The following is a 21,741-nucleotide window of genomic DNA, read 5'->3' as shown; positions in this document are numbered from 1 at the left end:
CAGTTTCAAATTTGCTATATGTTTGTAATAATAATAAATGATAATGTTTAGATGCATAACAGAGAAGGCAGACTTTAAACATGAACAAGAAGATCATAAATCATATGACAATGACATATTGCAAATGATAAACTTCTAACTAGTGATAAAGTTTACTGTTAATCAGTATTGTATCAAAATTTCAAGCTGATTACTTATTGAATTAAGCTTAAAAAACAAGTTGATACACAAACAAAAAGACAAAAATCTTAATCAAGGTCCTTAGTTATGATGCTCTCCACTGAGTACCCGCTACTTGGGGTACACGTATCCAATACTTGGGTACACGGGTATGCATACCTATGCAACCTAGCTTATTAAAATATAAATTGTATAGTTGACACCTATGCATTGTTGATAGTAGGTAAAAAAAAATTGAAGTGCCATTTATATAATCTTGAAATTTGAGACCAGTATGATAAACAAAACATTTTTTAGTAGTGTATTTTTTATTAAATTTGTGCCAAGTGTAGCTGAATGAAGCCAAATAAGATGATTGCAATGAGTCAAAGACAGATAACATCCAATCAAACTGGTCATCATTTGTACAAAATAGTTAACTATGAGATCATTGCAAAATCTTGAGGTATTTATATAATATTAAAATTAACAAGAAAACATTTGATCATTTCAATTAGTAAGCACGTTCAAATAGATATACTAGAATATGAAGAAACAAACATTTGACTCTTCCATGTGGTAAGCACTTTCAATTTGATATATATAGATATCAATTATTAAAATGGGTAAATCAATATGCATATTGAAAAAATAATTAATGGAATTCTGTTTATTTATCTTCTGACTCGTGAAATCTCAAATCTCAAAGCCATTCTAAACTTTTGTAGTAGGTTCTATAATGTATATAATGAATACTTTATCAATGTTATTATTCTGAAAGATTTTCCTATTTTTTAATAGATGTCACCCTGCATCCTCTAAAAACAAATGGTCTCCCCAAAGACCTATCCCAGAAATGGAAATCCTGGAAACTTGCTATAACATAACTCTGGTACACTGGCTAAGAACTTTATTCAAGGCTGATCAACATCTTTTGTAATTCCTGATTTATACTAAAAAAGTTAAGGAGAATTATGGACACAGACTTCTTACAAAACAATGAAATAACCACAAAGAATTGGAACTCCAGTAGAAAGCTAGATCTTAACTACCAAAATGAAGTAATCTATTTTAATTTTCCCAAAAAACAGTATATCATATATATCTGGCAGGCCTACTTTAAACTGCATTTAAATTATGCAAGTGTATTATATTTCCTAGGAATGAGTGGGAAAGCTACTACATAAAGATGGACAGAAGATTCATGCAAATCAATGAAATTGTTAGTGTAAATAATTAATTATTATTACACTTTACTTAAGTTCACTTAGGTTAATGCATTATTATATTAATTGTCATGTCAACACCTAGAAGTATGCGTACTCATATGAGTTGTCTTCTTGACAATACAGGAGTTAGCAACTCATTTAAGCACATAGTGTCTACAACATAGGAGTTAGCACCTTATTTAAACACATAGTGTCTACAACATACACCTTGTTATGCTTATCCTCTCATTGTTGCGCGTATATTCATGCACAATGGAGGATAATCCACTTCTGGTGGACGTTTGCTTAGTTGTCATGCTTATCACTTTGCTAACTCCTAGTCATTCTAGATGCCTTTATATACAAGCACTTCTAGTGTGTATTCAAGAGACATATGATATTCTCATTATTGTTGTTATGATCATCCATTATTAGTCCATATTGTGCTAGTGTTTGAGCTTCTTGATCTTTGTGTTATTTTGCCCTAAGGCAAATTCTTACATAGTATCAGAGCTGAGGGAGCTTCTCTTCACATAGCCATTGGAGACCATTTTTGCTTCACCTCTCAAAAGGATCACAATTTAGATCTGGAGTATCTGCAGTTATTGGGAGTGTCCAGAACCAAAGCAGGCCTCACCATTGCATCCGAAGCATCGATTTGGTGAATTTTGACTATAAATTTGCCTACCCTAGGCTATAGTCAAATTTGAGGTAAATTTTTTTTGCAAACTGGAACCCAAAGGCCCGATTTGTAGAATTGGTATGATCTCTTCAGATCTGTGCAATTGATTTTCAGATCTGTATTTTTTATTTGCATCTCTCAGTAATTTTTTTTGGATCAACATTTTTTTCGAAAAATTTTGGCCATCAAGCCTATCAGAGAGCATGTTTTGCAGGCAAACCAAGTGGTCAAATCCCGACTCCCGCAGAGTATTCCACAACATATTTCTCACAACCGAGGAGATAGGCTTCAACACACCCTACAAACTTCACAACCCAGCGAACCAAACCACAACACGACCAAGTATTCCTCACCTCATGGCGGGCTTCAACATAATTCCCAGCGACTTCTAAGCCACTTCACATATTGTGGCTCTTTGTTTTTATTCCCATCGGCATTCACCATACAGTGAATGTGGGATTAAAATCCCACACTCACCACCATCAGTCGACCTCCTCCCGATGTCGCCACTTCACACCCACCTCCACCGCTAGCCACCACTACTCTACCGGCGACTATCTCCCCAGCGACCTCCGTTCCTGTCGGTTGCCATGTCAACCCGACACATCAACGCCCTCGATGACACATCGACCACCAAATCAGCGGCCACCTCCGCTGCCACATCGACAGTACATCCTCTACCATGTCGCCGCCAATGGTGACTCAATTGCCACGTAAGGTAAACAGTCAGCTGCCACATCTGCACTTCCTACAGCACATCAGCATCCACGCAAGCATTGTACGACCACACATGTTAGCAGTTCATATAGTATGGACTGCACAGTCAACCTGGTTGGCCTTTTTCGCTGACGTCACCATTTCACTATCTTAAATTTGACTGTCGTTTGACCGTCACCAACAGGCCAAATTACACTGCTGCAACATTCTTTTGGACGTCAAATTTAACCTAGCAGTTTCCTTTGCAAACCCCTCACCATATGCAGTTTTGATTTGACAGTCCAACTTTGGGAGGCCATATCTCAATCATCCGAACTCCAAATCAGGTGCAATTTTTTTTATTTGGGCTAGAATTTCCTAAATTTTTCAGTGATGCTATTATTTTCTAGTTTTGGTGCACGGATTTGTCATAAGTTTCAGTTTTTGGCGACTGTACCTATCCAATCCTGCATTTTGCAACTTCAATTGCTTTGTACAGGCTCATATGGACAAATATTCAAGTTCCGTTTTTTTTGAAAGTGCATAATTTTTCGTCTACTTTATAGATCTACAATTAAATTATAGGCTTGTGTGGACAAAAATACCACATTCAGAAATAGGTCCTTTTTGCATTGTATTGTTTTGATCAAACTTCAAAATTGTTGTATATCTGAGCAACATTGCTAAGTACTAGATTTGAACTCCAAGAGGAGGTTGTAAACAGAAAAATTAGAAGTCCACTTGGGCCCTAAATTGGCAAGTGGCTATTGTACACGCACTACATATAAAGTGCCAAAAGCATCACTTTAGGGGGTGTTCTTTGATTGAGTAATTTGGGGGGGTGTCTTGTGTTCTTATGTCTCTCGTTCTCTCTTGTGCTTCTTTTAATTTTTGCATCATGGGTTCACCTAAAACTCCACTTTTAACTTCACACAATTATAATACATGGAAAGATATTGTATGGAGCAGACTAATGGAAAAAGGTCTATATCTATATGTTGATGGTACAATTGTAAAACCTGCTGATGTTGATGCACAAGTTGATTGGAAAGTTAAAGACAACCAAGCTTTAGGAATTATTAGGAGTTGTGTTCATAGAGATCTCTTCTTCCATATTTCCAGCTTTAAGGATGTCAAGGGTGCTTGGGAGAAACTTGAAGGGTTGTATGGTAAGGTGGATGAGGAAAAGGGATTCCAAATTGAGGATGATCTACTTCTTTTGGATCTTAAGAATTTTAACACAATTCAAGACTGTGTCAACAGAGCCAATGAATTAAAAGCACTACGTAATGATTGTGGTAATCCTATGAAGGATGATAGATTGATTCATTAGATCTTGAAGAGGCTACCTTCAGAATATGCATCTTTTGTTTCGAGTTACAACACTCACAAGTTGACCATGGGAAGTGCCTTCATTTGATGCATTTGCAGAAATGTTGATGTTGGAACAATCCAAGTTGATAGATATGGGGATTCTCAAGTCATCAAAGTCTATGACATTGGTGGCTAGTAATGAGAACCAAAATAAAGGTGGAAAAATTTTTACCCATAGCAAGAAAAAGCAGTGGCAGCCAAAATCACAATCAAAGACACAACAATCTTCCTCCTCGCAACAAGGCAATTCTTCTTCCAACAAGAAGGGAAACAATAACAAGAAGGATAAACTATTTTGTGCATATTGCAAGAAACCAAATCATGATAAGCATCATTGCAAGACTAAGAAAATAGATGAGTTGGAAAACTTACTTAGGAAGAACAAAACAATGTGCCAAATGCTTCCAAGGATTCAAATCCATCCATTTCAAAGGGAAAAGGGCAAGCACGTATGGCAAGTTCAAGTTCTTCAGGGGAATGGATTCTTGACTCAAGTACCTCAAATCATATGGGTTCTTCAAAAGGACATTTTTCTTCATTGGAGCAATCGAAGGTACCTCACATCTTTGTAGGGAATGATACACAAGTGGAAGTTGAAGGAAAAGGACAAATTGAGATGGAAAATGGAGAGTTCAAAGATGTTCTCTACGTTCCTCACCTTAGCACTAATCTCCTTTCAATTTACCAAATCACTCACTGTCGAGGTGGAAATAAAGTTGAGTTCCTTCCTAATTCAGTAATGGTGTGAAATCTTAAGGATGATTCATTGGTTGCAATGGGTAAAGTTAATCATGACACAAGGCTTTATTCTTTCTCCCACTTTGTGCCTAAGTCTCCTTCACATGCCTTGTTAACACATTCATAATCACAAAGTAAATTATGGCATGAACAGCATGGACATCTTGCCTTTCGCTATCTTCATTAGCTTAGCTCAAAAAATATGGTCAAAGGTCTACCTACAATCAACTTTCCTAAGGGTGAATGTTCAAGTTGTTCAATGGATATGCATCTAGAAGAGAAGTTTGACAAAGGGAAGTCTTGGAGAGCATCAGTTGTTCTTGAGTTGGTTCACACGGTTCTAGTAGGCCCTTTTTCAATGCCTTCAATCAGCAAGGGTCGCTATGTCCTCACTTTCATTGATGACTTTTCAGACTACATATGGGTCTACTTTCTTAATCACAAGAATGAAGTGTTTGATAGGTTTCTAGCCTTCAAGAGTCATGTTGAGAAGCAATCCAGTAAAGCCATCACGGTTCTTCGTATGGACAATGAAAGAAGATATGTGAACTCAAGACTTAGAGACTTTTATAAACTTGAGGGTATTGATGTTCAGAATCTTGTAGCATTTAGTCCATAGAAGACAAGTGTTGCAACAATGAGGATTAGAACTCTTAAGTCAATGGCAAGTTGCATGATTCAAACTGTCTCTTGATCCTTCACTTGAGCTAGAAGCTATAAGTAGTGCCAATCACATCCTTAATAGGTCTCCTCATAATGTCTTAGATAGAATGACTCCTTTTGAGGCATGGTGCGGAAGAAAACCAATTGTGAAACACTTCAGAGTTTTTGGTTGTCTAGCATGGGCACACATCTCTTCAAGGGAATGCAAGGCACCGCCACCAAGACCTTGTACTTTCATTGGATATGAAGAAAGTGTTAAGGTATATAGACTCATGGATCCTGAGACTCGTTAGATATTCATATAGAGGAATGTTCATTTTGAGAAAAATTCACCTAGTTTATCCTCTAATCCTCTCCATACCTCATACATTGTGAAAACTGATAGTGACAACAGTGATAGTGACTCAACAGGCTCACTTGTGGGGGATCCTTCTGATAGACAAAGAACAAGGTCACAGCATCAGCACATTCCACATGCATACATTGCTACAGTGATAGGTCCATGTAATTCAGTTGTAACGCCCTGCCAAGGGATCCAAAAGAATTAACCTAAAGTTTCACTAAGTTTGGTAGCATTTTTTTTTTTTTAACATGAAAGTTAAACCATTCACAACATACACAAAGAAGCAGAAGCAATAACAACATTGAACTGAAAGTATACATAAACATACATAACAGGTTACATTCCTTAAGGATCCCTTAACGTTGAATCACATTTAAATTAACTAATATTGATTCCATCTAATACCACATCCACATGAAATAATAATGAAAAGTCCAACATTCTTAAACAATATATTTTTGTTCCAAATGTCCCTTAGTAAATTAGTTCCCAGAATGCTCATTCATCCACTGTACATGTCACAGGGTATGAAAGACATAAAAGAATATACATATGTGAAAATAAAGTACATCATCCTATTCTAATCCATCATGCAAGTGCAATAAAGTAAATGAAACCATATTCCATACATGATATATCATTATAGAAGATATAAACATCCATCGTAAAAGATAACCATACATCTTAAACACAACTAACTAAGTGCACGGTTCCTCCCAACCATAAATAGCATCATTAGACCATCGTGAGCCCTAGCCATCCCTTTGTGTGTAACATCCCAAGTCACCGAAGAGATCATCGGTATTATCATAGTAGGAATGTCACTCCTAAAACATACTACATCATATGCAGAAAGAAATCTAACATGCTACAACATATGCATAAGAAATCTAATCATACAAAATAAAGCATAAGATAAGTAAATAACATCATCTATCATATGCTAATCATCAATATAAGGATACGTGTCCATCATCATAATCCAAGAACAGGATGAAGATAAGTGCCAACAAAGAATGCTTCAGCCACGGTGTCTCAGACAAATCTCAAATGGTAAGAGTGAAAAAGCACTACCACATGACCACGTGGAACCTAAATCACCCACTTCCACTGCGCTGAGGAGATAACCTCAAGTCTCAAACAGGATATCAAATCACATAACACAAATACTCTCTAAGTCCAGAAATCCTAAAAGTATACTAGCTCAAAGGTTCCAACATAAACTGACATCTATACCCAGAGGCACACAAGACATGTAGGAACCTACTATGTAAGCGGAAAAGTGTCATCGCATGAATCACGCTAAAGTTACCCTGGTAGTCTCTCAATAGACCCTAGCCCCCTAGTGATCCCTATGCGACCACTAGTATCCTCTCGTACTGATGAGGTATACTACGGAATGCAAGATCGCAACCAAGCATTCTCTCTACTCCCATCCTAGTTTGTACTAGCACTTGAGGCATGGGCGAGAACATACAATTATCTTATTATGTTCATTTTAATCCCCATTTAGTGTAAATGTTTTCACTTATTAAATAACTTACAATGAGTTACCCTAGCAGCCACTTAGGGCCCTAGCCCCCATTGCAAGCCACTTCCTGACACTACAAGTAGATAACCTACCCTAGGCTCATGAAATCACAAATCACAAAATCACCTCAGTCCTATACAAGCGACTGGAAAGCATCATAAAGATAATCAAAATAATCACATCAGTTCTCCACGAGCAACTGAAAAGCATCCAATGATAATCATAATATCCATCAATTCTCAACGAGCAACCGGAAAGTATCTCAAAGTAATACTAATCGAAGACTCCAAAATGGTCAAGTCAAAACATGTCACAACATGACATCATCAAGATCAAAACAAACACTTTAGTCCCATCAAGGCGACTAGAAAGTAGTCCAAGTATAATTGATCGATAACTCATAAATGGTTACATAAATAACAGCTTACACAAGAAGACTGGAAACATTATCAATCAGTAAACCACACACACCATAAAGCATGCTATCTTATAACCATGGTTGGGTTTAAAAAGATCGAAATCAAAAGACATCATCATGATATCACAAATCATAACCCCCAAGCCTCTGATAGACGTCCTATAATTGGTCAACAATCTAGTCAACCCCAAAACCCAAAACAGATAGCATAGAGAAAACACAAAATGCAAGCACATGTTTTGGTTCGTAAAAATCTCATAGTTGAATTAAGTGTGGGGTTTTGGTTTTCCATTTCAGAGTTAAATATCAAGTGAAGAAATATTATTCATCTTCCCTTTAACTAACCCACGTATTTGTTTCGATAGATCAAATATTTTCCCCCCATAACTCTTTTGAACAATTTTCTAAAGTGTCCAAAGGATATATACATGTTTAACATTAACCCCCATCGTGTTTCAATATTAAAAATTTAATATGAGCAATTACAAATTTCACCTCATTATTATCTATCCATCATCCTAGAACACATTAAATTCAATTAATCTAACAATTAAATTACTATGAAATAATTAATTATTAGAATAATAAAATTTCATTTATAATAAATATAATATTTAATAATTATTAATATATAATAATTAATATTTAAAATTTATTAATATTTAATAATATTAATCTTCTTTTTTTAATGGCAACATAATAATATTCGAAATATTAATGAACAATTTATTCTACACATATTTCATAACATAAAATTTTTAATTAAAAAAAAAACTATTGTTTATACCCTTGTCGCAGGGCATGCGGTGACAGCGGGTACAAAGTACCCCTGTCATCGCAGTACCTGCGACAGCAAGTACCCTGCGACCCGCAGGGTAAATGGGCACGGGTTCGTCCCTCCATTAATTTTTTTTTTTTTTAATTTATGAATTTTTTCAATAAACATTTTTCCAAAACATTTCAGAATAAAGTTTTTTTTTTAAAAACATTTTTCAATTAACGTTTTCAGGATATATAGGTATATTTTAAATAAAACATTTTCTCAAACGTTATTGCAAGTATAAATATATTTTTTATAAACGTTTTCAATAATGCCTACGAATACATAATTTTTAAACAAAAGGGCTTTTCCAATTTTTGTAAAATAAGAATTCCCTTATAATGATAATTCTTTAGATTTACCTATTTAATCCTTCTAATAAGTTTGTCCATAAGCATTTAAACCCTGGTCCCATAGATTCCTCAGATCTACGCATGTGGGGGTTTCTCATACAGAAAATTGAATATCCATAACAAGACTATATATAGCTAAAACATTCACGCATGGAATCCTCAGAAAACACGAAGAAGACAGGAAGTGGAAGAAGCAAAATAACATATGCAAAAATCACGAGTGTCTACCTGGACACTGATGCTAATTCACTTCTCCTCAAAATCTGCAGAGCAAGCTCCTTCCTTCTCCAACATTCGCAGATCCACCCAAAAACGCTCCCTGAGCTACTAGGAGTGCCTGAATATATAGACCTCTCAGGAAGCACCTAGAATGTCTCTAAAAACAACCAGAAGATAAGATAAGCGTTGACAACTAAGCACGAGCCTTTTCCAACCTTTTAGATGAGTCACAAGGTTGTAGACACCATGTGCTTAATTTATGCGCTAACTCCTGTGTTGTAGACACACGTGCAATCTCCTAGGTAGACTTATAACTTTTATTTTAATTCTTTTATTATTTTTATTATTATTATTTATTTATTATTTTATTATTATTTTTATTATTATTTTTATTATTATTAATTTTAATTTCTTTTATTTAATTCTTTACTCAATTAATTTCCCATTTAATTAATTAAAATCAAAATATCAAAATATCATATTAGGTTTTTTTTTTTTCCCCATAACAATTAAATCATTAATTAAATCTTTTAATTTTAGACTTAATTAATAGAAAATTCACCAAAAACCTCCAAGATAAAATATGGAAACCCATCATAGAACAATCCATACAAAATCAGTCTAAGGGGTTAAAATCACGAATTACATCATCTGACGCATTCGGAAGGTAAAACATCTCAGATACTTGTCCTACCTTTCTAGGACAAATTGGTTTAAGGGTTTAGAATTTGGACTTGAGAATTCATCTCCCCTCTTTTACCATTGAGGTAGTGCGATAAGGTACGCTCATCTTGTCAATTCAGGAAAGTCGATACCCGATACCTGCAACCTGCATAAAATCCATGCATGTACATACTATATACATATATATATGCTAAGCTAAACAGGCAATGGCAAGAAGTGGTGCATCGTGTAGATCTCGACTAGCAGGTGACTACAACTCCCTTCCTTAACCACATCAGAAATGCCATACATAAAGAAAACAAACACGCACACCATACACATGTAGTATGGGGTAAGTATCCATAAGACAACACATCTAATAATCCATTTAGCTAAACATCATCAATAACTGAGAATAATGTAATACTCATCATGCATACATGAAATGTAGAGTCTAAGTAATCACATCATATATCAGCTAAATCTGTAACACAATATCTAATAGTCTCAAAACAATGCTACTAACCATCAACATAAAACTGGCCTAACAGAGTTCGGCAACAATAGCAACAATGTAACTAGACAAATGTAAGCTAGGGCAAGCACTACATCAGTACAGTTGGGTACACCTTGTCTTCCAATTCCAACATCAGGGGATGACTACTTGACAGACATTTCAAGTTTGTTTGTGGAGTCCTACATAGCAGATTTGGGAGATATTATTGATGATATACATCTTCTCTTTGATGAAGAAGATCCTTCTTCAGTTGTTGCGAGAGAACACTCTGACTCTCTTGTCCATTCTCTACATGATTAGTCTTTCAAAGTTGATATGATTGTGGATCCTTATATACAACAGTTGCAATAGGTCTCTTTATCATTTGAGGAAACAATTGCTTCTTTGGGATATGTTCTACATCCATCCTGAACTTGTTATCGTCAATATCAACACAAAGACAGTTGAGCAGTTTTCAGAGACACCATTCATCTTCAGGATTCTTTCTACACATTGGGAAAGCATCTCATATGTACCTATGACATTGTTTCTTCCTAAAGGGAGGAACATTATTCAACAATCATGGATCAGCTTCTACATTCATCTTGAAGCAACTATCACTGGTAGGCATTCTACATTGGGAGGGACTACCTTGTCTCCTTTCTTCTTCTTCTGCTTCTTCTCTCTTATGGGGGGACCTTTTCCTCTTATGGGATTGTGTTCTTCTCATACTTCTCTATTGTATATACATGATGTATGTTGTAATGTGGGGTTCTTAATTACTCCATCCATCCATGCATCTTGTTTTTTCATCCTCTTTTTGGGGGAGGGTTTTTCCCAAGAGGTTTTCCCTCTTTCTCCGCTTTCAGAGAGATTGCATTGCATCGCATTATATGTAGAGCATTGCATTTGTACATGGGTACCTAACATGGCCTAGTAGCCGGGACCCATCATGCATTTTCAGCATAGCTTTTGTGAGCTTAAGTGCATTCCCCTAAGTTGCACTTAAGGGGGGATGTTAGTGTAAATAATTAATTATTATTACACTTTACTTAAGTTTACTTAGGTTAATTCATTATTATATTAGTTGTCATGTAGACACCTAGGAGTATGCGTATTCATATGAGTTGTCTTGTTGACAACACAGAAATTAGCAACTCATTTAAGCACATGGTGTCTACAACACAAGAGTTAGCACCTTATTTAAGCACATGGTGTCTACAACATACACCTTGTTATGCTTATCCTTTCATTGTTGCACGTATATTCATGCACAATGGAGGATAATCCACTTCCGGTGGACGTGTGCTTAGTTGTCCATACTTATCACTTTGCTAACTCCTAATCATTTTAAATGCCTTTATATCATAGTTCCAAAAATCGCCATGAAATCGCCGAAATCGCGATAAGATTCATGGCTCCCGATTTTTTTGGAATCGGAAATCGCTGGCGGCAATTTTTTCTTGTGAATCGCCAAAATCGGCGATTCATGGCAAAAATCGCCAAAATCACCATCGTGAATCTCCAAAAATCGGCCGCGGCAACAAGGATAGAAAGTTCAATTTTTTTTTAAAAACACATGTTTTATTTGCTTTCTAAGTTGACTTTCCTCTTTGTTATAACCCTAAAGAGCCTTCTATTTGCTTAGTATGAGTAGAAGAGAGGAAGAGTGAGAGAGAAGAAGAGAAAAGAGAATCCATAGGTTTCCAACCGGCAAAAAAGAAGAGCACCAAAGAGATCAGAAGTCCATTTGGGGAGGCCATAAATTGCATTGGGAGCATTAAGGAGTCAATATCAACACTCCTCAACTCATTTGCAAGAGGTAAGTGTTGGTTTTTTTTTTGCATGTTAGTGTAGTATGCATTTTTTGTTAAATTTTTTTAGTGTTCATTTGCAAATCTTGAATGTTTTTTATTTTTACTAAATTGCAAACTAGGGTTTGTTGTTTTGTAGTTTTTGTTTATTAGTTGCAAACTTTGATTTTTTACATGAATTTTTTTATTGCAGCAGCCCTTTGCTTTCATTTTCCAATTTCCACAATGGGTAAAAAAGATGAATGCTGGAAATATAATGAAGAGTTTCCTGGGAGAACCAAATATCAAACAAAATGTATATTTTGCAAAGAAAAAATAAATTCGAGAGGTATCTATAGATTGAAATACCACATTGCTGGCATACCTGGCCATGATGTCACAGTTTGCACTCAACAAACCGCTGAGGCAAAACGCTCTTGTTTAGTGGCATTAGAAAAAATTGAACAAGACAAGTTAACTAAGAAAATGCAACTTGAAGGGTTAAGAGGTATTGGCTCCCGTGCTCCCACATCCGCAACCGCATCTACATCTGCAAGTGCATTTGCATCAGCTTCCGCATCCGTAGGTTGTGTTGGAGAGGGTTCTTCTAGGCCTCTTTTTCATCCTAGTGCTAGTGCTCATGTGAGTGTTAGTGGTAGTCGGTCTCATACTGAGACAAAGTCCAACACCAACCTATTGCGGCCTAGAGTGCGGAAAAGCAGAATGGATAGTTACTTTGTGCCCCGCACTACTCTTGGCTCCCAACCCACGCTTGAGGGCATGGGTTTGAATAAGGAGATTCATGATGCTGCCAAAAAAGAGATTTGCAAATTTTGGTACTTTTGCAACATTCCATTTATTGCAGTCAGGTAATTGATTCTCTTTTCTTTGTTATCTTCAAAGTTAAAGTTAAAAGTAAAAATAAAACTTTAATTATATCTACTTGTTTTATGATTTTAGTTTTTGACATCTAAATTTCTAATCAATATCATTATCTATTTGTGACAGGACTCCTTATTGGCAGAACATGATAGATGCAGTTACCATTTGTGGTCCGGGGTTTAAAGCTCCAACTGAGGCTGAGTTGAGTGGATACCTCCTGGAGGAAATGGTTGAGGATATGAGGCATGAGCTTGAAGACAACCGAAAGGAGTGGATCGAAAAGGGTTGCACCATCATGACTGATGGTTGGACAGATAGGAGGGGAAGAACACTCCTCAATTTTCTTGTATCTTGTGGAGGTGATTGATCATTCTACTTTCCTACATACATAATTTTGAATCGTGATTGACTATTTCAAATTTTGATTTGCTGATTGCTAATAGTAATTATAATTCGTTGTTTTGTTACTTGTAGGATATACCATGTTCCTCAAATCCATTGATGCTTCTGCTCATGTAAAAAACACCACATACTTATGTGAGGTTATTGAGGAAGTTATAGCAGAGGTGGGGGAACAACATGTGGTGCAAGTGGTGACGGATAATGCAGCAAGTTATGTTGCTGCAGGTAAACTTTTAACTTTTTAAGTTTTGAAAATAAATTTATTTGAATTTTGAACTTTTTCTAATTCTAACTTAGAATTTCTAAGTTTCCTAAGTTCTAACATGTTTGAAATTTGAATTTCTAATTATCTTAAAATTGTTGTAGGCAAACTTTTGATGGAGAGGCACCCCACCATATTTTGGTCCCCTTGTGTAGCACACTGCCTTGACCTCATGTTGGAGGAAATTGGCAAACTTGAGTGGGTCAAGTCATGTGTGGAAAGGGCAAAAAACATATGCAAGTTTATTTATAATCATTCATTTGTCCTTAGCACAATGAGGAAGTACACAGGAGACAAAGAGTTAGCTCGTCCAGGGATCACGAGGTTTGCCTCGAATTTCATCACCTTGCAGTCCTTGTTGACATCAAGGGATGATTTGAGGAGCATGTTTGTTGGGCGGGAGTGGATTTCATCTTCCTATACTACGACCACTGCAGGGATAGATGTGGTGGATTGCATATTTGATGATGATGGTTTTTGGAAACCTGCTAGAGAAATCCTTAAGGTAATTTTATTGCAATTTAACATTTAATATTTTACAGTTTACTATGCTAATTGTTTAATGATTTAGTTTTACCTTAAGTTATATTATTGAATTATTCTATGTTTAAGTTTTGACTCAAATTTTTTTTTTACTTTATATGTAGGCCACTGAGCCTCTTGTATCTCTCCTACGAACTGTTGATGGAGAGAAGCCCTCTATGGGCTACATATATGAGGGCATGGATAGGGCCAAGGAGGCCATTAGAGCTCAGTATGCAGGAGTGCAGGAGAAGTATGCCCCTATTTGGGACATCATTGATAGGAGATGGCAGAATCAGCTCCACAGACCCATCCATGCAACAGCTTACTTTTTGAATTCGGCATTTCGTTTCCGTCCTGACTTCAAGGCGGATGAGGAGGTTCTCACCGGATTATATACAGTGATCCAGAGGTTGAGTACTGATGAGGATAGCAGTGCTGCAATTATTGAGCTCGATAAGTTCGATAATAAAGAAGGGCCACTTTTCTCTAGCAGGGTAGCCATAGATGCTCGGAAAACAATACAGCCAGGTAAAAATTAAATAATATATTCAATGTTCATGAATCTAGATTCTAAACTTAAAGTTGATTATGTAATTTTAGAGTTAACTTGTAATTTGTAATTTGTAAATGAGACTAATTATTTTTATTTTCCCTTATTTCAGATAGATGGTGGCAAATGTTTGGGGCCACAACCCCAATACTTCAAAAAATTGCCATTCATATTCTGAGTCAACCAAGCAGCGCTTCTGGATGTGAGCGCAGTTGGTCCATGTTCGAGCACATCCACTCGAAGAGGAGAAACAGGTTGACAATGCAGAGGTTGAATGATCTTGTCTTCGTTCATTACAACCTCCGTCTTAGGATCAGACAGATTTTGGGCACTGACTCCTCTCCGATCATTTTGGATGAGATTGATCCAAAATCAGAGTGGCTCACAAAGGTTGTAGATCCAGTCTTCACTGAGGAAGACTGTGCGTGGATTGACCAGGTGGATATAGAGGCTGAGGCAGCTAGAGCACGTTCTTCAGGCATTGGTAGACGCACACATGCACGCACAAACACAAGCCCTAGCGACATTCGTGAGCCCATCTTATATGCGGGAGATATGGCTCGACAGTCCTCTAGGACCTACATTAGATGCCTTGCTACTAGGCAGACTGGATACTTAGAGGCTGAGGCTGAGGCTGTAGCCGAGCTTGAGGATGATGTTGAGGATGATGATGACTATGAGCCTGAGGCTTGAGCTGGAGCCTTGTTTTTATATTTTGTTTACAGATATTGATACTAAATCATTGATAGACATATGTTTCAAACTTTCATGGATCTTCATCTTAGATTCTTACATAAATTTATGATTTGATGTCTTATGGATCATCTTACATACATTCTATGATTTAAATCATTATGATCATTTGATTTCTATTTACTTCAGCTAGCCTACAATTTACATTTTAGATAACATAGTTACGTATGTGATGGATTTTATGTTCCATGTTTATGTATGTTAAGTTTTAACTTCTATTTGATGATGTTATAGTGTGCTTAAGTTATATTCAATAAAGGGTGCATGAAATAAGTTTTAAATTGTTAAAATCTTTAAATTTAAAGGGTTTTTTCAAATTTGCCGATTCATCGCCGATTCATTGCCGATTCATGATTCGATTCGGCCTTGCCGATTCCGATCTGATTCTGATTCACGTTTCTTTGCTTTATATAAAGGCACTTCTAGTGTGTATTCAAGAGACATATGATATTCTCATTATTTTTATTATGATCATCTATTATTGGTCCATATTGTGCTAGTGTTTGAGCTTCTTGATCTTTGTGTTATTTTGCCCTAAGGCAAATTCTTACAAAAATGACCACAAAGAATACAACGCATCAAAATCTGCATCTCTGCGAGTACTACCAAACTATGAAAAAGACTTACTTGCCCCCATAGTGAGAAGGATCAAAGGTCATATTATCATAGATAGTTTTCTTCAACTCTGCAGCAAATTTTGGAGACAGCATGTCAGCTAGAACATTTGTAACATTAACAAAATCTGGATCACCAAGATTCATCCTCACAGCAAACATATGCTTAAATGCTTCAATCACTCGATGTAGGCCCAGCACTCCATAGGATGCTGATGGAGCTCCATAGCTTGCAATTATGTTCAGAACCTGCAATCAAACCAAAAAATCAGCATGGATCCCAAGAAATTATGGTTAAATTAAAATTACATATTCTGCCAACTAAAATGGACATTGTGCACTCACTAATATCATTCCTGCACCACCAGAAGATGGAGGCGGCATACCCAATATCTTATATCCCATGATGTCTGCAGAAAGAGGCTTTTGTACTTTAACTTTGTAATTTTGTAGATCCTTAAAAGTCAGTATGCCTCCTGCTCTTTGCACATCTTTTACCAGATTAACGCCAATAGTACCATTATAAAGAACTTTTGGTCCATACTCAGCAATGGCTTTTAAGGTCTTGGCCAGCATAACATTGTGGCATTTATCACCAGCTTGCAAGAGCTGTCCATTAGATGTAAAAACATTACGAAGTCCTTTGTCTGCAAATATTGCTGCTTTTGAATCGTTCATCTGAAATGCAAGGTAAGGAGAGACAATAAAGCTCTCTGCAAGATGAGCTGCAGGAAGGACAAGTCTCTTCCATGGAATTCTACCATATTTCTGCCATGCCTGATAAAGGCCAACAAGCTCACCTGGAACAGCTACTGCACTAGCACCGCTTGATTTTGAAAGAGGGTTGTTAGCATACATATTCTGCAAAAGAATAGATTTGTCACAAAAAAATTATGGTTTGACTTTGTGGCTTGTCTTATCATACTTCACATTTTTTGATGCCCTTTCAAAAATCAATATTCTCCATCTTTCAAAGAATTCAAAAGATCAGCAAAACAGTCTTCAAACATCTAGGTACTAAAATTAATATACATGATAAAGCTCAGCAATCACCATAATTTCTGGAATTATCAGCCACAGGCAATACAACCTTACAGTTGCAATTTACAAACAAAGTTTGAAGCAATATCAGCTTCACAAAAATATCATCAGCAATCAAATTTAAGCAAATCCTTGAAAAATAGAGCTATTATAATTGCTCAGGCCACAATGGAATGTTGCTGATTACTATTTTTTGCTGAGATCTACTTGGAAGAAGGAAAAATTACCTCCGAGGCTGATGCAGGGGCCGTCTCTCGTGAATCATAAGCTTCTGCTTCACCAGATGCCAATCTTACAAGCATAAAAGCACCTCCACCAATACCACTTGAGGCCGGGCTTACCACACCTAAACACAAAGCAATTGCAACTGCAGCATCTACTGCATGGCCATCTTCCTTGAGAACATCCCTTCCAATTATGGAACAACAGCCATCATCCGCAGCAACTGCTCCTTGATGAGCTTCAACTACCTCCCGTCTTCCAGATGAAGTATGATGGACACTGGCTTGGCATGGTCCCAAACCCAAAAGTACAACTGATAAGATGGCTATATAGTTCAACAATTTCTGGAGTTCTGCAAGTACATGGAGTCAAGTTAAAAAACAGTACAAAGAGGTTTTGAATTTGTGAGGAAATTCAATTTGTAAAGAGTGATTCATGGTTATAGTTAAAGTTCGCATGAGAAATCTTTGTGCATTCTCAAAAGTAATCTCAGATTAAAGTCGCCCAAGGTATGGACATTCTGACTAAGTTTTGGTCAAACCATATGTATGATATTTCTGTGTGATGTGCAAAGAAATAGCTCAGATACAGCAGTGCATTTTAAATGGACATATCATATCATTGATTGCGTTTAAATTTAGACACATTTATTTCATGAGATGCATAAGGGAATAGGATCAGCAACAATACAAGTTATATAAATAGTTATCAACATACAGTGGAGATATGTATAAGCAAATTCTTGCCATTCCTTTTAAGGTGGACAATAATGTAAGCTCAGAAATATGGAGACCATGTTATCTGTCAGAAGAGCCATCAACATCAGTGGGTCTTTCATGCATCGAGATTAAATATCTCACTTAATATGCTTCAAACATGTCTAATCCAAATAATTCACCACACAACTTGCACAACTTATAGTTCTATGGACTAAAGACATTGACACAACATGAAATCTTTCAGTTCATTTTTAGAATGATCTTAATCCCACCCACTTCAGGCAAAATTAATTAATGGCTTATTAGTTTATTCTCCAAAAAAAAAGCCAAAACTAAATACAAATTTTAAAATAAAAATTCCCCTTGATTCCTATAAAATAGTCTTTTGTAATTAAGGATTTGTGCGAGAAATTTCAAATTTTATTTTAACTTAACTAAATTATCATCTTGAAATTGTTCAAACAGGATTGATTCTTCAAAACAGATTGACAAGGATGATCAGATTTGCCTGCTATGTAACATGAGGGTTTATGGAGACTGAGTGGCACTTCATATTCCACTGCCCCGCTTACTATGAGATCCATTAAAGACTTCATTGTTTGTTCAGAGATTGTTGGCCCCTTGCCTCTTTCTTCAGATACACCGACCGGCAGTGCTTGGCACTCACCTTCTTGAGGCTATGTGATCACTCTTTACAGCTTCAGTCTCCCCCGAGACCTGGGTCTGTTCCGACCATCACCTCCTCCTTCATGCTGGTCACTTCTCCCAGAGGCACCAAGAGTTCGCTGGACCCCTCGGTTTCGATTCATACCAGGGCTGTGAGATCTTGCAGGGACTGCACACCTCGGTGACAGCCCTCTTCTACTTGTTATTCTCAGATAAATCCCCAGACCACCCCCCTTGCCCTGGTAGTTACCCCTTTGTGCGGGGGTACTTCCCTGATGCTAGGGGCCTTAGTTGGTTAACCCGGCTTTCCTCTCCTTCTGGCGGCCCAGTGGTGTTTGTAGTTGTTCTTTCTTTCTGTTTCTTGTTTGTTCGCTTTTCCCTGGGCACTTTTTGGTGTCCCTTTGTTTTGTTGTTTCTTGGTTGTAATTCTCAGTCCCTGAAGACCCTTTGTTGGTCTCTAGTTGGACATTAATAAATTATGTTATCTACTACAGAGGCACCAAATAAGGGATAAGGTCAGTTGCCAATTGCAAAAAACTCTAACAGAACAGATTAACCTCAAGCCTTGATTGGAAACTATGAAAGCACAGATAGTGTCTCTCTGTGCAGCTCATACCAAGGATGCAAGCAAAGGAAGGTGGGTGCCATACCTGGGTTTGTTAATAGGAAGTTGGTCAAATGTCTCTACATTTACAACATTATATGATTCCTTAAAATTGAACAGTGGAGAACACTGTAATGAAGGATTTGGTTCCCAAAAAGTAGAAATTTCTGATTTATTGTTAAAGATAAAATGGAAATGTCAGACAAATCATAAATGTTGAAATCATATGTTCAGTAACTGCATTGTAATCAATTCTGATCAATTTAGGAAAATGTTGAAACACCATTTTCAGTAATTAATATTTTTTCAAAAATGAGCTATATCATTTCAGACTAATCTTGATATAACTTTTGCATTATTAATGTAAAATGTGAATTACCTTTAAAAAGAAAAAGTAACATCATAAATTTAAAAGGGGTCAGAATTGCAAAAGTAGATAATAAAAACAAATTGAATCACATTAATAAAAAGAAGTCGTCATAAGAATAGATCAGCTTTTAACTATTTCTGCGTATTAAACTATTTGAAAAAGCAAAACACATCATAAATTAGAAAGGGACCGGCATTTCTAAGAGTGGAACAAGGTGAAGGGAGTCAGGATCAGCATTTCTAAGGGTAGATCAAGGTGAAAGGCCCAGCATTTCTAAGAGTAGATCAAGGTGAACTACTGATTACTGATGTATAGAAAATCCCATCTTCAACAACTACTTTTGAAAACATGAGCAAAACCCAGATTTTCAGTTATCTTGAAACTTGAGCAAAGCCCATCTTCACTCTCTCATATCTTGTAAAAACATGAGTGATAACCCCTTATATTAATTCTGATATAACATTTATATGATTACGCACCAAAAATACGAGGACCAGCATCTGCAGAGTAGATAAAAATTATTTAGTTTAACTCAAAAACTACACAGTAATGAATCCTGATAGCAATATCACAACTTGACTTGCTGTGGAAATATATCTCCTACTCATCAATCGATGAGCTTAAGGGACTTTCTAATGAATGGTTCATAAGGCACAACACTTGGTGAAGGTTTTGTGAATTGGGTTGCAAGCAGAGAGGGTTTAATCATGGAGGAAACTATGTATTGAGCGTGCTTGAGTTTGTGATCCACTGAGTGCTAAGTGTTCCATTTATTCTCATGATAGATGGGTTTGTGTGAACCACTACTCATAAAACATGGATTAATGAGTTTGACTCAAAAACTACACACTTGAATTGTGATAGCAAACTTGACTTGCTGTAGAAAAATATATCCTACCTCTACATATAGATGAAGGTGAGCTATCAATTTTCGATCTATATAAAATAACATTAACTATAATTTAAAAGCATCTACAACAGATCCAAATTAATAAATAGTGAAATTAATGCGTCCACTAGTGTATACAGTAGCACCAACCAACGATTTTACAATGCACATCATATTAACAAGTATTGAAGGTTCAAAACGCTAACTTGTCATGGTAATTCTGCTGAAGTTGATTCAGTTTGTGAGTAATCCTTCTGGTCAGTCTCTATTTAATGGTAGCTTTAACATTCACGGGGACCGATCCAGGAAAATGTTTAGCTCAAATATCCGACGGCGATGCCTAAAACCAGACAAAACAATGTTTTGACACTGATTTCAATGAGAAATAAGTGCGCCAACAAAAACAATTTGAATTTATTTATTACATTCATGCCTGCTAAAACGAACATGCCTTCCCGCCTCGAATAAAATGCAACTATACGCTATTAACTTGGTTTTATAACCACCCATTTGTTAGGTTCCAAACAGACGGATTCCTTGTGTGCACTCTTCGCCTAGATTCGTTCAACTTAAATAGTGTGACGCATAAATCAAATTTGCGTACAAGGATTGTGTGAATTTGTCCAGATGCATACTCTTTCAACCTTTATTTAATAGTCAACCTCCTTTTTTTGAAATTTGTTTATTGGATAAGCGTAGTTTTCAGTGATATTTTCACACCCTGATCCCTGCAATTTGTTTGCTTTTTTGCGTTTTTTAAAGGTTGTTTGTTTTTTTGTTTTTTAAGGTTGTAGTTTTTTACAGTTCGATGGTACGGTCTTTCCGATGGCTCAATTCTTTATAAGTCAATGTTCAAAATTAAAGTCCAAGGTCGACTTTATTAGAGACTTCTGATATCAATAGGAGGCCGTCGTTAAATATATTAAAAAGGAAGAACGTTCAACATTTCATATGAAATGTTGCTTTTGATGTGATCATGTGGTAATATACGATTTGTCCTCTTTATTCACCTCATTATTAGTAATGATAATGATAATGAAAATCGCTAACTATTATTCGTCCAATGCATCGATGCGAGGGCCCCAA

General features: G+C 36.4%; 2 protein-coding genes across 4 annotated transcripts in view; one reads left to right on the top strand and one right to left on the bottom strand.

Annotated features, from left to right (window-relative positions):
- LOC149536807 (glutathione hydrolase 1-like) overlaps positions 1 to 21,375 on the bottom strand; it is a 117,927-nt gene extending 96,552 nt beyond the window's left edge. The window contains exons 1-5 of one of the 3 annotated variants that reach the window (XM_089804476.1): positions 21,081 to 21,375; positions 20,862 to 20,995; positions 17,413 to 17,759; positions 16,490 to 17,005; positions 16,158 to 16,393 (exon numbers count right to left, since the gene is read on the bottom strand). In XM_089804476.1, coding sequence (XP_089660602.1) covers positions 16,158 to 16,393; positions 16,490 to 17,005; positions 17,413 to 17,759; positions 20,862 to 20,868 — 1,106 coding nt within the window. In that variant the 5' untranslated portion in view covers positions 20,869 to 20,995; positions 21,081 to 21,375. Of the gene's footprint in view, positions 1 to 16,157; positions 16,394 to 16,489; positions 17,006 to 17,412; positions 17,760 to 20,245; positions 20,428 to 20,861 lie in introns of those variants that run through there. The other 2 variants (XM_089804477.1, XM_089804478.1) reach the window with 2 other exon arrangements.
- On the top strand, positions 13,521 to 14,281 carry LOC149536808 (uncharacterized). Its single transcript, XM_089804479.1, has 2 exons — positions 13,521 to 13,665; positions 13,807 to 14,281. Exons 1-2 carry the CDS (start codon positions 13,521 to 13,523, stop codon positions 14,232 to 14,234), a joined length of 573 nt encoding a protein of 190 aa, XP_089660605.1. The 3' UTR covers positions 14,235 to 14,281.
- Positions 21,376 to 21,741: the final 366 nt, after the last annotated feature.

This window comes from Cupressus sempervirens, chromosome 10 (genome assembly GCF_028749045.1).
Source record: "Cupressus sempervirens isolate cs-2001-9-10 chromosome 10, ASM2874904v1, whole genome shotgun sequence".
NCBI lineage: Eukaryota > Viridiplantae > Streptophyta > Pinopsida > Cupressales > Cupressaceae > Cupressus > Cupressus sempervirens.
The sequence above is the reverse complement of the archived record's forward strand: the minus strand, read 5'-3'. Positions and strand labels throughout refer to the sequence as shown.